This window comes from Biomphalaria glabrata, chromosome 9 (assembly GCF_947242115.1).
Source record: "Biomphalaria glabrata chromosome 9, xgBioGlab47.1, whole genome shotgun sequence".
NCBI classification, from domain to species: Eukaryota; Metazoa; Mollusca; class Gastropoda; family Planorbidae; genus Biomphalaria; species Biomphalaria glabrata.
In genome coordinates this window covers 16,148,722-16,165,640 of record NC_074719.1, presented here as the reverse complement: position 1 = coordinate 16,165,640, position 16,919 = coordinate 16,148,722, and the positions used below count along the sequence as shown (strand labels likewise).

General features: G+C 38.3%; 2 protein-coding genes across 4 annotated transcripts in view; one reads left to right on the top strand and one right to left on the bottom strand.

Moving 5' to 3' along the window:
• Positions 1-1,568: 1,568 nt before the first annotated feature.
• Positions 1,569-5,032, top strand: LOC106062397 (uncharacterized). 3 transcript variants are annotated; one of them, XM_013220656.2, is made up of 4 exons: positions 1,569-1,894; positions 2,534-2,631; positions 2,907-2,965; positions 3,068-5,032. In XM_013220656.2, exons 2-4 carry the CDS (start codon positions 2,603-2,605, stop codon positions 4,027-4,029), a joined length of 1,050 nt encoding a protein of 349 aa, XP_013076110.2. In that variant the 5' UTR covers positions 1,569-1,894; positions 2,534-2,602; the 3' UTR covers positions 4,030-5,032. The 3 variants fall into 3 exon arrangements, with proteins under 3 accessions (XP_013076110.2, XP_013076111.2, XP_013076113.1); XM_013220657.2 differs by lacking the exon at positions 1,569-1,894 and having other exon boundaries at positions 2,139-2,631; XM_013220659.2 differs by lacking the exons at positions 1,569-1,894; positions 2,907-2,965 and having other exon boundaries at positions 2,141-2,631.
• Positions 4,652-16,919, bottom strand: part of LOC106075603 (arylsulfatase I-like) — a 26,615-nt gene continuing 14,347 nt past the window's right edge. Inside the window, exons 9-14 of the mRNA XM_056041098.1 lie at positions 11,650-11,747; positions 10,388-10,524; positions 10,184-10,245; positions 9,542-9,665; positions 6,601-6,782; positions 4,652-5,297 (exon numbers count right to left, since the gene is read on the bottom strand). Of these exons, the coding sequence (XP_055897073.1) occupies positions 5,125-5,297; positions 6,601-6,782; positions 9,542-9,665; positions 10,184-10,245; positions 10,388-10,524; positions 11,650-11,747 (776 nt within the window). The 3' untranslated portion in view covers positions 4,652-5,124. The remainder of the gene's footprint in view (positions 5,298-6,600; positions 6,783-9,541; positions 9,666-10,183; positions 10,246-10,387; positions 10,525-11,649; positions 11,748-16,919) is intronic.

Below are 16,919 nucleotides of genomic sequence, written 5' to 3'. Positions count from 1 at the left end.
AACCATCTTCCTTCAGGCATCTCGGTTCTGGACAAATCTCTCCAATTGTCCCAACATCTTGCCCATCTGCTTAGCATAGGTTTCCAAATAACGGCGCCATGTATTCTTTGGGGTTCCAGGTGAAGGCTTGTATGGTGATGTTGGATGCAGACTTGTGAATGGTGTGGCTCCATTTAAAATATTTATCATCGAGCTTGAAGAATCCAAAGATGTTGCAAATGGATCACAGTTACTTGTTTAGGTCAGGATGGCTATTTTAAAGACTGGTTTCTCTTCTTGAGACGACTACTACAGCAAGTGATATATTTGAAAAATGTGTTCATTTTGAAATGAAGATAAGATCTCTTGCGAAAATATTTGCAGTGTCTACAAAGCTACTGCTCCAAGTTTGTTTGGATGTTGGTCTGTATTTCAACTTTTGCTTCACAGTGAGTCACCAGACAGCAACCAAACTCATGGACAAATATTAGGAAATGCCACAAGAATTACAAGAAGTCATAGAAAACGATGTTAATGCTTTCAATTTTGCTTTCAATTTTCTGAGACCGAGTATTTTAAACTGTCCACTGCTTTCAAAGCTATTTAATGAGTTCGATGCTTATGACATGCTATTTCACATTGAAGTCAGATCACTGTCAAAAGACAAAGTTCTAAAACGTTTTTTTTTATATTCGTGATAAAGTCAAACAGTTTTTAATCAAACATAACCACAGTTAGATGTATACTTTATATATATATATATATGGCCTCCTTCAGTCGCGAAGCGACTATGGATCATCTTGGAGAGATGAATGCCTGGGCATTAGCTTTGGTGGGAACGATGTCGCCCACACATCAGTTCCCCCCTCTCCACGCAGCTGATGTATTCGAAGGAACTTTATAACAGTGAAAGTGAACTACAGAAGAGACCCTCTGCTTGACATCTTTGTCATCGTAAATGAGTTCAATTTCCAACAACATATCTTTGCGAAACAGGATTTTCCAACTTGTTCAATACAGAAGTAGACTTGATGCAGATGAAAACATTCGTTCGGTTCTTGTAAAGATTGCCCTAGATCCTTCCACGCTGTACAGTGTTTCAATTTTTGATCTGATGAAGCAGAAATAAATAAGTTCAACTTTCACAATTACGTTGATATTTTCGCTAACTTGCGCAACAATTTTATACCAATGTAGAATACAGTTGCCTTATCTGTTTACTATGCTCCGTAAGTGCCTCATAATTATTAAAGATTTATAGGATGGTCACGTGATATAAAAGTAAATAAATACAGGCAGGCCTAAAAAAAAAAATTGTTTATTTTGGTAGTTTGGTTACAAGCTGAACTATCTCGTGTTTCATGAATAGCATACAGCGTTGGCAATTCATATCAGATATTTACATAATTAATACGATTTCATAACATTAGCGAAAATATGATTTTACGATTGGGGGTCACCGCATAGTGGCCAATTGTAAGAAGGGGTCGCGGAACTAAAAAGGTTGAGAACCGCTGAGCTAAACTGTGCCATCGTTTATTAAGCTCACTCATGTAACACAGTTAGCTAACTGTGTATGAGTAGCTGTATCGTGTGTCCTGGTGTCAAGTAGCAACTCATTCTAACACAGCTTTCTTCAATACTTACTGCTGTGTCCCTGGCAGATCGAGTTTGTACGACCAAGTGTATGCTTCCTTTGGGAATTTCCATTGTCTAAGTCAATTGAGTATCGGACGGAATGAAAGGAGATTTAGCGAGAAGTGTTCAAACTAAATAGACAAAACATCTCATCTTGCTAGTCAATGTTTCAGCTCAACAATGTTTCAGCTAGTCAATGTTTCAACTAGTCAATGTTTCAGCTAGTCAATGTTTTTTGTAGTTCATTGTATGGAAATAAAAGTTTAGTATCCTCCAGGCAAGTTCTATATTTTATAACTCAATATGAACTAATTATTGGTTGCTGTACTGTAGTTGTTGTTTTTGACTCCCTATTGAGACTAGAACATTTTTTATTTGTTTAAAAATGTATTTAAATTAATTATATTTGAAATTCATTATTCATACCAGTATTAAAGCCAAAAGGTTTAATTTAAACAAATTTAAACAAATCAAATTAGCTTTGATTTATGAACATGAAGTCTTACTTAAAAAAAAAAAAAAACAACATTTGAACACATTTTTATATTTAAAAAAAAAAACCAGTCCAACTGTGGGATTTATTTACTTTTTTGATGACTGGACTAAAATTTATATTGACATAACTGAGATAAACGAAACCAGATTTTCTTATATTGCCTTATAATAGGTCTAGAAGATCAGATCAGACGTTATTGTGTTTTAAAAAAAGATAATTACGTCAACAAAACGAAACTTCAATTAATAACGAGTCACGTGATGATGACGTGATCTATTTTTGCATCATAACATCGTGACCAGAATTAAATGTACATGCCACATGAGTCGATTTTAAACTGTTTGGGATTAGAGTACATTAATTAATTATATAATATTTTATTATATTATATTAATGATTTTCTTTGATTTAATTTTAAAGTGAAGCTGTACATTGCCACAACAACCATATCACGTGACTAACCCAAGTCAGACAACGTACATTTGAAAGATGCAACAAGATCACGCGAAGGACTTAAAGTAAAGACTTCCAAACTTTTAATTTATTAACTGGAACTTTAACATCTCCTTTTCTAAAAAGCTGTAACTTAAAAACGTTTAAAAAAATAAAATTGAAACTTTAAAAACTTTAATTTTTTTTTAACTGCTGAACCTCAAAATTACAATTTGTATAAAGTAAAAATATATAATTTAATGTGCATAACGTCGAAACATTGTATGTATCACATAGTTGCACTTTTCTATTCTAGATCTTTGTAAATTTCTCTCACATACAAATTGTGATCTGTTTTTAGGTCTGAGAGTACAGTCCATCAAAAAAATTTCAAACGCATGCAATGTTACCAACTGTTAGGTAATCCTAATTTTTGTACTTTAAAGTTTTAAGTTTATTTTGGAGAAAATATTTTAAAAATGTTTACTTAATTTATGCTTATGAACTCTCAATATTGTCCAGGCCAAGTTCATCATGAAACTCAACTGTCAGAAGGTGGAGAAGCTGATCTGCACAAATATTTTGCGGTCTGTGCTAAGAATCCAGGCCATGTGGGATTTATCCCAGCCAAGGAACTTAAGATGCAGCATCTCCCTGAACAACACCAAGACCCAGATCTGTACGAGCTCATCAGAGCTGTAGCTGACCTGACAGTCCGAGTAGATGTTCAGATGGTCAGTCCCCATAGGCCAGAATTTTGGCCCAACACTCAATCCTCTTATCCTTTTTACAATCTGAAAGAAAAGCGAAAATTCCGAACAGGAAGTGGGATGGTGAAGAAAGTCTACCAATACACTTCCGGGTATAGAGACAGTTTTGGAGACCATCATGGACAGTACACAACGTGTTGGTGTGCACAGTGTCAGCACTCAGAATCTCCTAGCAACGTGTGGTGGGAGTTCAATGTGGATACGGCCACACATGTGGTCTTCGATGACATCGAAGCTCAGAATACTTCCTTAAAACTGTTTTACGACGGACGAGACAGCCCACAAGTCAGCCTTGAGAAAGTCTGTGTGAAGTGCGTTAACGTCGAGAGAGACCTTTGCGTACTGAAGTGCGTGACGTGTGATGAGACACTCGGCAAGACACTCAAGAGTGTCTGGAGACATTTTAATAAAGTCTGGAGTATCGTCAACGACAAATACAAGAAATCTAGAGACTCGGACAAGTTGACCTTCATGGTGTCACATCCACATGGATGTTTTAAACAGGTCAGCATTGGTCAGTGGAAGGACAAGTACGCCCTAGGCGGAACATTATTTGACCTATACATGTTTACATACTCAACCTGCACATGTCCGGGGAGCAGCGGCGCAAGTGTCCACTGTGTAGGGTATAGCTGGTGGGGGTACGATCAACATGTCCACACTGGAACGTTGAAGTCGGGGCTTAATTACAGTTGTGCTGGCGAAATCCTGTAGTGCCTCCATAAACAAATCTACATTTTTTTAATAAGTAAATTAATCACATCTATTCATTTAAGAAAAGCTGGCTGTACAACGTAAACGAATGGACCGGCCTCTCTCTTGATATCCTGCTAAGAACAGCTGATGGCTGAGACAAGTGGAGGGATTTGGTTACGTGAACTGACACAGCACCCCTACGATGAAAATTAATGGACAGATGAGATTCATTTAGTGTTATCTTCTTTGAAAAGTATTTCGCCACTCTACATAGTGAATTCTTATGTGATAACTTCTTCATGTAGCAAATCTCTGGGGTTGGGGAGGTAGACCAATCTGGTAGGCTACGAATAATGTCAGAAATAGTTCACCATAGATCTATTCCTTATGTACATCTTCTCATGCCAAGAACATATTAATTAAGTTATTGTTAATTTTATTTTAAAAAACTTGACAGACGGATGGACAGAGCAGACAGACCATACAAAACTTATACGGGTGTGTTTATATATCTACCAGAATGTTTCCTAAAAAAACATTTAATAATAATGTAATATAAACATCGGAGGGTTGTATAGAAATTGCATAGACATGCATGTCAGTGCCTTTCATAATGTTAAAAATGAAAAGAAACAAAATGCATGGTCAAATTTTAGTTTGATACAAAACTTTAGCGATAAAAGAAACGAATTTTGTACTTCATTATTATTAGGAAAAAAAATTATCGAAATTGTGTTTAAAACCATTGTACTGAAATTATTGTTTACTTACTGCTAGTAGGCTTCATTTGTTTGTATGTACTTCTGACACATTGTTTTTCTACATCCCACATTTCGCAGTAGATCTAGTTGTAGGTCATGATAGACAATACCAGAACGATATTGTTATCTTTTTGAACGATTATAAAACATTACTAAATACATTAACAGTGGAGCTATGTATAACAAGCACACACTACTGGCATATGTTTTTTTTAAATGTAGTTTATTTTAAAATCCACTTCAAAACATACCCCCCCCCCCCCAATAAAACTCTGTTTATTCTACTTTAAGTTAAATTGAAGTAATGTAGCCAAATGTTCATTAAAATTAGGTTAACACATTGTTAAGTTTATTAACACCAGCCTGGGGTCCAGGCCCCTCCAAAGTTTTGTGGGTTAGCTTTAGGCGTAGGGAGGGGAAAGTTCGGGGGCACATATTTCTTCTTGTACTCCTCCAGTCTGTCTTGAAGCTGCTTCACAATATCTGGGTACTTGTCATAGAGATTGTTGTGTTCTGTGGGGTCAGCTGTGGATATGGACAGAATCTGGTCAATTATTGCAACTTTGTCAGTTTTTTTCACACTTTCATCTAGTCTATATTATTAAATGTTATTGAATGGATGACTACTTTTGACCTATGTTATATATAACCCTTCAATGTTTTCAGTTTTGAAAATGACCAGTAACTATTTTACTTATAGAGGTCAAGTAACCCAGGCCATGTTGTTTGCATATCTAATGTTTAGTTGTATGCCTGATACTAGCTGTTGCTTAAAACCCTTGTCAGCCATCCACGATAAGTCGGGCCAGTGCCTGTGTAACAAGAAACTATTTCGTACAGATTCTAGAAATGACGTGACTGAACTTGTTCTCCCTCAAACTTTATGGTTTGCAGGGCATGGACCAAAGGTTTGGAACTCACTACCCAGTTTGTCATTTGAACTGTCGTGCTTACGTCAGTTATGTTATTGTAACGCCTTGAGCCTACAGTTTGGTTGTTAATATTGCTCTATAAATTAATGTATTATTCTGGTGAGTCTTCAAGAATTGGAAACTGTTGATGATTAAGTGTCTACGAGAAATATTTTTTGATAATGTTTGAGTGAAGCTATGAAATCGTGTCGAGTGTACTTTTGTGATTTATTAATTAGTAATATCGCACAGGCTGATAAATATTATATAGCACTTTTAAAATCTTATTTCCTTTATGTCATTAAACAAATTGATGTTATGTACATAAAAAACTCCAAAGAAGGCGTCAGTTTGTTAGTGCAGTAGTTAAGTTTTTATGCGCCTGACATTATTGGAAATAGAAGACACGTGACAGCACTTTCAATCATGGGCCAGGATTTTTTTGGGTGTGTGCATGTGTGTACGTAATTAATCTTTATTAAATTCCGACCTTTCATACTTTCGGAAGACGTTTATTGTACACTAGAATAGGTTCTTCCTTTAGTTGGTGAGAAAAGACTGTAGACACCCTGCCATTGCAAGTCATGTGTGGTTTGGGGGAGCGCTGTGACCCCCTTCAACAGAGTCCAGAGTTTTCGACCCCCCACCCCCCGGCTACACCCATGCTTTCAATATAGTTATCGACCATGGTTTGTAGATGTCTAAGCTGACGTGGTAAAACATTTCTTAGAATTGAATGCCACTACTTAGAAGTATTCCCCATCAGTTTTATAATGTCATACGGATTATGTCATGATATTGTAGCAATGAAAATTCTCCATTATTTCACTAAATTAACAGTTATATCAATATATTTTAGAAATACTTTGTTATCATTTTTTAAAAAATTCAATCAATAGATTATTTTTTAAGTCTACCTGTTATGTTAAATAAATACTGATAAACGCCTTGATTCAACATGGTCTGTACAGATTGAGGTAACACATCAGATGGTGTCCAAGATTTCATGGTGTAATTAACACCTTGATCTAACTGAGCTGGTTTATACCAGTCTTGAAATAATCCTGGAAAGCCCTCAATAAGTTTGAAGTCACCGACCCTGATTGATTAAGAATAAATAAATAAAAAGTGGTTTTATCATAACAAAAAAGAAGTTTTTATTCAATAATTCTCAGTGTTTTGCTAGAAAATGATGTTCTAGCTTTTATCTTAGATTTCTGTATCTCAGGTTTCAGCTAAGATTTCTGAATTTTATGTTTCAGCTAAAATGTCTGAATCTCATGTTGAGAAATGACGCGCTAAGTTCCATCTCAGTTGTCAGTGTAATGACACTGAGTTTCGTGTCACCAAGAAAAGATTACTAAAGGGGAATAAGTCAAACAAAAGCCCAGCAACTGAAGTCAGAAATATTACTTCGGTAAATTATTTTCTTTACCCAGCCCTTTTTCAAGCAAACCAAACTGGATTAGAACTCTTTGGTCCAGTGACTTGGCAGAATTTAGGTCATTAGTTAATATGCATGACTAAATGCATGACGCGTAGGACGTAATCATCATCATTTTTGAGCTAACGTCTGTATTCTATAAGATAAGATCTTTTCCTATTATCAATGGAACCACCAGCAATCTTGGTTTATCTTGTAGCATGTAAAAGCAATGTTATATTTTTGATGAATATGACACATAATGACAATTACACATAACGTAGACTTTCATTGACAAGACCTTTAAATATAAAGCCATTACCTCATGGGCGTAGCCAGGGGGGGTTCTTGGGGTTCAAACCCCCCCCGAAATGAAATCCCCCCCCCTTAGGGGGGGATTCGGAATTTAGTGTCTGATTTTTTGCTTTGATTTTGTTTATTTTAGGTGAGATTTTAATACTAAACCATCACTTGCCTTAGCACAACCAAAGGGGTTTTGAGTTTAAAACCCCCTACCAGGGTGGTTCGAGTTTAAAAACCCCTACCAGGGGGGTTCGAGTTTAAAAACCCCTACCAGGGGGGTTCGAGTTTAAAAACCCCTACTAGGGGTTTTGAGTTTAAAACCCCCTACCAGGGGTTTTAAGTTTAAAAACCCCTACGAGGGGTTTTGAGTTTTAAACCCCCTCTTCTATGAAACAAAACAAAAAAATGCAAACGAAAATCCCCTAATTCCAAGAGCACAGTTAAGGAAGATTTTGATTCTAAAACCCCGTCTAAAATTTACGATAAACCCCCTCTTTAATATAAAAAAAAGCTAATTACGCACTCAAAATGTTATGAGCGTAGCTAAATGGGTTTTGACTCAGTTTTGGTAAAAAATACTTCTTTTTAATAATTAAAAAAAAAGCAAATTATACACTAAAAATGTTATGAGTGTAGTCTATGGGGTTTTGAGTTTAAACTCCCCTCCAGTGGAGTTTGAAGCTAAAAAGTACCTCTTCAAAATAAATAAAAGAAAATTACTCACTCTAAAATCTATGAGCTTAGTCAAAGGGGTTTTGAGTTTAAAACCCCCGCCATCTTAAGTGTAAGAAAAAAAGCAAATTACGCACTCAAAATGCTATGAGCGTTGCCGAAAGGGGTTTTGAGTTTAAACCCCCATTCAGAGGGGTTTGGTGCTAAAAATACATCTTCAATATAAAAAAAAAGAAAATTACACACTAAAATTATTTGAGCGTAGCCAAGCCAAACGGGGTTTTGAGTTTCTTCTACAGATGGCTTTTTTTTAAAAGTTTAATACCCCTCCAGATGGTTTTGAGTCTAAGATCCCCCTACAGAGCATTTTGAGGTGAAAAACCCCCAACAGAAGATTTTGACGATAAAACTTCTCTTTTCGATATAAAATCTAAAGCAAACTACAGTCACTTAATTCCAAGAGCGTATTCAAGAGAGGTTACACATTTTTACCAGTGGCAGGGCTCCATTAATATCTACCGAAATCGAAAAACACTAAATATAGCTCAACAAAGATGGCTAAGACAGATTTCAGGAGTCAGTTATAGAGATCGGATCTAAATCAAGGAAATCCTATGCCGAACTGGGAGTCGACCCCTTAGTAAGATTGTGAGAGAACGACGCATGAGGTTTGCGGGACATGTTCTCCGACAAAATGAATTACGCAAAAGAAGAGTTGCAATGATATACTAGTACAACTTGACGTCACTCCTTCATGGAGGTCCTCATGGTAGGTGGGAAGAGGCTTCAGACATTACCAGTGACAGATTTTTATGGAAACTGCTTGACGTCAAATGTTCCGAACGGCGTGGGAGGGTCTAAGTCAGTAAGAATAGCACATTAGGTTTTAGAAATAAAACTTTTTAATAGCATTAAAGTGGACTGTAGATACCTCAGAATATGCATTTTGTTGGCTTTCAATACCAGAAATAGTGCTTGGCGGCGGGGCTTCGCCCCGCGCTGGGGAGCTCCTAGCGCTCCCCCAGACCCCCTTGCTAGTAATGGCGGGGAGTCCACAATTTTATGGAAACAGCTTGATGGCATATGCGCCGAACGACGAGGGAGGGTCTAAGTCAGTAAGAATAGCACATTAGGTTTTTTAAATAGAACTTTTTAATAGCAGGAAAATGCACTGTAGATACCTCAGAATATGCATTTTGTTGGTTTTGTTGGGAGCTCCTAGCGCTCCCCCAGACCCCTTTGCTATTAATGTCGGGGAATCTACAATTTTTTCACTTACTCATGGAAGAACCTATTCTAGGGCACAATAAACGTCTTCCGAAAGAATGAAGGGTCAGAATGTAATAAAGATTATGTACACACACACACACATAAATACATATAATTTTTTTTCGGGGCGGGGGGAGAAAAAAATTCACCCCCCCCCCCGAAAAAAAATCCTGGCTACGCCCATGCATTACCTAATAGCGGCCTCTCCTTGCAATGGAGGAAACAGGAAATCTAGATTGTATATTAGTTCTGTTCTCTTGGATGCCCCTAATGAATTAATTGCTTCCCATTGGTCGACACCATCTTGATCTGGATCTAAAGGTAAACAATAATTAGGAAAACAGTAATTAAACAGTTCATTAAAAGACGACAATCTTAATGAAGACAAAGTTAAGAAAAAGATCTATTAATTCCAGAATTTGACAGAAAAGAAACTTCTTAACATTCTTATTTTTTGCTCTATAAAGAACGAACAAATGTATGTAAACTAAAATGAGTCTAGAAAGTAAAAGAATATCCTGGTAAGTTATCTAAATGAAATTGTCTAGTGATGGTTAGTGAATTAGAATGTTTTATTCAAGTCAACATTCATCTATTTACACGAGTACTGCCTTTTATTTCCAAGACCAATGATGTGTGCAGTATTTCAGTCAGCTGTAGCCTACATATTTTGCCACATCTTCTGCAGACAAAGCCGTTGTCCGCTGTGGGTCTCTTGAAGTTTTATTTTCATTGTATGCACCTGTCTTTGGCAAGGGTTTTTCTTTGGGTCTCAAATATACACGAGTATTAATGCACTAGATATAACCACTCATGATTATGTGAAGTCTTACCATTGTATGATATATTAAGAGCCTTTACCAACGTAGCAAACCAGTCCACTGCATGCATCATTCTGTACATGTTGGAAATAAAAAGTTATAAATTATAAAAGTCTCAGTCCTGTGTAGTATTGAGGACATATACATATATAAACTGGACAATGGCATGCATTTCTTAAGGCTTGAACAAGATTTCAATTTCATTGTTTTACGCACCCGTTATAAACTTTGCCTTGATTTTGTAACATTGGTCCATGTAGGAAAGCTGGAACACGTGTACCTCCCTCGAATATTGTAAACTTTCCTCCTCTGAGAGGGTAATTGTTTCCACCATAAAGTGTCCATCCTCCATTCTGGAATTAAAAAAAAAAGAAAAACATAAAAATACTTTTTTAAAAAAGCTTATATAAAGTGTAGTTGTATCAATTAGTTTGCCTCTGTCATGCAATTAAATTATTAATAGATCTAGACAAACAACAATAAATCTGTGCTATTAGAAATATTTTTACCAATTGTTTCATGCTTTTAGCTTTCTCACTACGCTAAGATCCTATCAGTTGTCTGGACCAGTTGGGAAAATGTTTTGGGGAGGGGGGTAAAGAAAGGGATACATGTGTAAATTTCATCTAAATACCTTTTTAAAAGGATCTATAACAAAAAAAAAGGGGGGGGGACGACCTGAATTCGATCTAATAGCTCAAGCCTTCTCAAGCCGACATACTAATCACTCTGCTTTTGAAAATAGAAGATTGTATAGTTATCTATTTTTTGTTTCAAACTTACTTATAAAGGGGACTAATTCAGCTTATACCACCACTTCCCTCAATTTCCTTTCTTTGTTTGAGATTCCAAACAAAATAATTATAACCAATAGTTCATTAACAAATTTAAAAAAAAATTGAATTTTATCTTGTGAGCTAAAAGGATCCACATATCAGCTTGATTCGAGATGGGTGTCGGAGAAATAACGTGTACACACTTTTTACGACACAGAGCGACAGACAGAGTGAGTTGATATAAGCTTTGTAAAAATATCTTGTAATTTCCTACATAGCACAGAACCAGAAAAAGAGGAGGAAAACAAGTAAAAGATTACAGACAACATCAAAGCAAAGCACCATAACACTACATAAGGCCATCGGAAACATAGTCAGAAAGAAGATGATCATCACTAATTTGTATCGCCTTACAGTAGGCCTAACTGATCTAACTAATCATGGTACATATAAAGTAGTGCCAAGTAAATGCTTTAAATAAATTTAACAAATTATCACCAAACAAAGATCACAAATAACAATAAAACGAAACAATATATTAAATATTGCTCTTGCAAAGAAAACAATTCAAAGACTTGTTCCATCAATATTTGCAAAAGGACCCGCATTATATAGGTAATTGTACAGGTTATAATACCAAATAGTAAAAAAACAGTCAATGTAAAAGTAATTGTAACAAAGTAATTGTAACAAAATACTTACGTCTGCGGTAAATACTATTAAAGTGTTGCTGTACAAGTCGTATGTTTTCAAAGCAGTCACCACTCTGGCAATGGCGTCATCCAATGCCGTGACCATAGCTGTTGAAGGGTAGATAATACATTCATTAAGTAAGTTTAAACAACTACTTCATACCTAAAAGAGGGAGATAAGTGTTTGTTCAACTGGAAATATCACAATACATCCTGTAATTTTAAAAGCTCACAAGTATTCTATTAGGATTCTCTTATTTACAATTTATTTTATACCATATATGAAGACATGATTCAATATGAACCTGGTCTAACTGATGCTATTGGATGATGGTCTAATTCAGTGTTTCCCCAAACCATTTCTTTAACACTTCCTATTTTAGGAGAATTGAACGGAACACTTCTCTTGTGTTTTAAGGGAGGGTTATTTCTAATTTATTGAAATAAAAAAATCAAGCTAATCTAAAGGGAACAACTTCACATTTACAGTCATATATAGCAAAGCTGTAAGATTTATTGCCACTTTTCAATATTAAACAAAATTTATTAATTACCACTAGTTAATTAACTTTTTTTTTCTATTGATTCGTGTGAAACAAAACCCGACATGTTTAACCATATCTGCCAATACTTAAGAATTAATTTCTCATGTTGGCATAAGGAAAATTGGAAGTAATAATAAATAGCCTAATTAGTTAATCTTTTTTTTTATTGATTCAAGCTTTGTTAACGCCAATGAATAATTGTGCAGTTACAATGTGATCCGAGATTGGGTGTTCAAACTTTGTATCAGACAGATGTAATTTTATGAAATAAAAAACTGCATGTATAGTTAATTTTTAAAATTAAATGTTTGGCTTTGAGAAAAAAAAGTAGTTGCATCAGAACTTTGAAAGACCTAAAATATTAGGAAGTCGGATTTTTCAATATTTTTTCTAATTTTTACGATCTAAATGGGGCGAACGAACGGACGGATAGACAGACACAAAACTAAAATCGGCTGTTACTCTTTTGGAGGCTGCTAAAACGTTAAGTGTTGTTTTTTTTTGCCCAGAATTTTCAGAGATTTCTCAAGAATAAAATTATTGCCAGAACTTCCAAGTGTATCCCACAGGTTTGTTCAAGCTGGAATCATGGTTCATCCCGTGAATGAAGACAGAACATTTAAATCAAGTTGGACTGCTGTGATATAATTGTGGTACAGTTCCACTTTCAGACCTTGCGATCTATAGGGCAGTTGATGTTAAAGTCACCTGTCTCTTTAGCCAACGCTTATCGAGCAGTGTGTCATGAGACTTTTACTTTCCCCAACTAAAATCAGGTACCCATTAGAGTTAGGTGGTCTCAGGGTCACCCTGAAAATCCCGCAATTCAAAATCCTAGTCTTCACCGAGATTCAAACACAGAACCCCTGGTTCTGAAGCCTAATGTTTAACCATTCGGCCACCCGATCCCCATGATATAAAAGTAGTTTTGGTTTATTTCAATTTTTTATATTAAGCTTTTTATGTTCATATTAGTTGGCTGTCTGGACTTCATTTATGCGCTTTAGACTGTCGTTACGATAGTCAGTCTCGGTTTCAAAGGTTGTCATGGCCAGGGGTGTCAATGGGGTTAAGCTCCCATTGTCTATAAAATACTCCTAATGGCATGCGTCTCAAATAGCCTCTGACAACTAAGTCCAGCACCTGGCCTGCTCGTGTGGCTTAGATATTAAGCCCGGCGAAACTGCTCTTACTAACAGGTGAAGGGGTGAAGGCGGATACCTGGCGCCACAAAACCGGGAGCTTCGGGCAGATGGAGCTCGTCAGCCTAGTAAGGCAGTTCATCTAGGAGAGGGGTACTCTGACTTCAAACCCCCGCTGCCTTGCGGTACTGAGGCTTCAGGAGACAACCTCGAGGAGAAATCAGGAGTGAAGCCCCTTAGGCGTTGGGAGTATCAGCTGCGAAATTCCCTTCGGCAGCTTCTGCAACTGAGTTGGTGCCAAATGTAATGCGATGCGTTCCTTTGGATCACATCAGCAAGGTCGAGAGAGGGATCATGACGCATGGGCCACCCATGACCCCTTTATCCAAGGCCCAGGAATGCGCCCCGGAGAGGAAACTCTGGTGCTGCTGCAAAGCGGCTAAAACAACACGGGAGAAAACAGTTACGGGTTATAAGTCCAACTTGATTGGCGTAATGTATGGACGCCACGGGTTGTCTCTGACGGTGGGAGAGGTCTTCGCGCCTCACTGATCAGCTACCGCCCGCCTCAACCTGGGCAGCCCCCAGTCAGTTAGGTGCTGATCCGCCACAGCATGCCTGCTCTAATGGGTGCTTAGAGCTTAGTTTAAAACGACAAGTAGGCTGGAAACTTGCACCAAGCAACAAAAGAAGAAAAATTAAACTGAAAAAGAAAATCCCTGTCATGCGACTGGCCACTTGGAATGTCAGGACAATGTGTCCTGGTCTCACTGATGATCTAAGGCAGATCGACGATGCAAGGAAGACGGCAGTCATAAACAACGAGCTAAAAAGGCTACATATTGACATTGCAGCCCTGCAAGAAACCCGACTGGCCGAAAACGACATGCTCCGCGAGACTGACTACACTTTCTTTTGGAAAGGGAAAGCACAGGATGAGACTCGAATACATGGTGTGGGCTTTGCTGTCAAGAACAGTCTTCTTCCCATGATAGTCCCTCCAGTTGGTGGCTCGGAACGGCTACTAAGCATAAGTATGATGACAGCATCTGGAAAAGTCACTCTAATTAGTGCCTATGCCCCCACACTAAGCTCGCTTCAGGAGGACAAAGACAAGTTCTATGAAGACCTCAAAGAAGCCATTGCAAACATTCCTCAAAAAGAACATATGATCCTTCTAGGTGACTTCAATGCCAGAGTAGGATCAGATCACACTACCTGGCCAGACTGTCTTGGGCTTTTTGGAATCGGAAAGATGAATGAGAACGGACAAAGACTGCTTGAATTCTGCACATACCATAAGCTCTGCATTACCAACACATACTTCAGAACAAAACCACAGCACTGTGTCTCATGGAGGCACCCTAGGTCTGGGCACTGGCACCAGCTGGATATGATACTGACACGAAAAAAGGACATTGGAAATATACTGCTGACACGTAGCTACCAAAGCGCGGATTGTGATACTGATCATACTTTAGTGTCCTGCCGGACAAGACTGCTGCCAACTAAGATCCACACATCACAGGGAAAAAGAAAATCACGCCTGAATACTACTAGCACAAAAAATCCTGATCTTTGCACCGAATTTGAGAACAAATTAGAGGAAGCTTTTAAAAACTTCTCTGTGACTGAGGTAGAAAAAAGCTGGACGTTTATGCGTGATACAATCTACCAAACATCATCACTGGTCTTTGGAAACAAAACCAAGAAAAGCGAAGACTGGTTTGAAGCTAGTCTACCAGAAATGGAAACTGCCACTACGAACAAGAGAGCAGCCATGCTAATCTACAAGAAGGATCCCACCCCAAGCAACTTAAAAAGGCTCAGAGCTGCACGTAACAATGCCCAAAGAGTAGCGAGACAATGTGCTAACAAATACTGGCAGGAGCTATGCGAAGATATTCAATCTTGTGCCGACTGTGGTAACATAAGAGGACTATATGAGGGCATGAGAAAAGCCTTTGGACCTCACACCAGCAAGTGTGCTCCGCTAAAGTCAAAAGATGGCTCAATCATCAGCGATCGTGCGCTGCAAATGGAACGATGGGTTGAACACTATGCAGAACTCTACCAGATTGAAAACGCCATCTCACCAAATGCTGTTTCCAACTTCCCATCACTTCCAGTTTTGACGGAATTAGACGAAACGCCCTCAGTAAAGGAGCTGAGCATTGCCATTGACATGCTTGCACATGGGAAAACACCCGGAGGAGATGGCATTCCTGCTGAAGTAATTCAGGCTGGAAAACATGCCCTAATCAAACCACTCCATGAACTGCTAAGCTTGTGCTGGGAACAAGGAATGGTCCCCCAGGAATTGAAAGACTCCAACATTGTTACAATTTATAAAAATAAAGGCGACCGCTCTGATTGTAACAATTACAGAGGCATCTCACTGCTTAGCATAGTCGGAAAGGCTTTTGCTAGAGTATTACTAAAGCGATTACAGATCCTGGCAGATCGTGTTTATCCAGAGTCGCAGTGTGGCTTTAGGGCAGGTAGATCTACAACAGATATGATTTTCTCTCTTCGGCAGCTACAGGAGAAGAGCAGAGAACAAAAGCAGCCCCTCTTCATAGCTTTTATTGATTTGACCAAGGCCTTTGACCTTGTTAGCAGAAGCGGTCTGTTTGCTGTACTAGAGAGAATCGGCTGCCCAAATAAGTTAAGAAAACTAGTGTCAGCTTTTCACGAAAATATGCAGGGCACCGTTCAGTTTGAAAGTTCTTCCTCCAGGCCATTCTCCATTAAGAGCGGTGTCAAACAAGGATGTGTACTGGCCCCTACACTATTTGGCATCTTCTTCTCAGTCGTACTATCCAGTGCTTTTAAATCCCTGGAAGACGGAATATACATTCATAGCAGATCCGATGGAAGGCTCTTTAACCTGGCACGTCTTAAAGCCAAAACGAAAAGGCGTCGTATCTTGATAAGGGAGCTGCTGTTTGCCGATGACGCGGCACTCGTATCTCACTCACAAGGAGGTCTACAGAAGCTAGTGAACGCCTTAGCAGCTGCTTGTCAAGAGTTTAGCCTTACTATAAGTCTCTCCAAGACCGAAATCCTGGCACAAGACGTCGCAGAAATACCTATAATACAAATTGGGAACCACACCCTTTCAGTGGTGCAGGAATTTACCTACTTGGGTTCAACAATTGTCAGTAACCTAGACTTAGACATCGAGCTGACAAAAAGGATAGGAAAAGCTACCACAGCATTGGCAAAACTCTCCAAGCGCGTCTGGGAAAATGGTAAATTGACCACAGCGACCAAAATCCTAGTCTACAACGCCTGTGTTGTGAGCACTCTCCTTTATGGCAGTGAGAGCTGGTCAACATACATGTACCAAGAGCACAGATTGAATAGTTTCCACTTGCGCTGCCTGAGACGCATAATGGGCATCTCTTGGAGGGACCATGTCTCCAATCAGGAAGTTTTAAGATTGGCCAATATGAACAGCATGTATGCTCTCCTGACACAAAGAAGATTACGCTGGCTCGGACATGTCACCCGCATGCCAGATGGCAGAATCCCGAAAGATATCTTATATGCTGAGCTGGTGGAAGGAGTCAGACCCAAGGGCCGCCCAA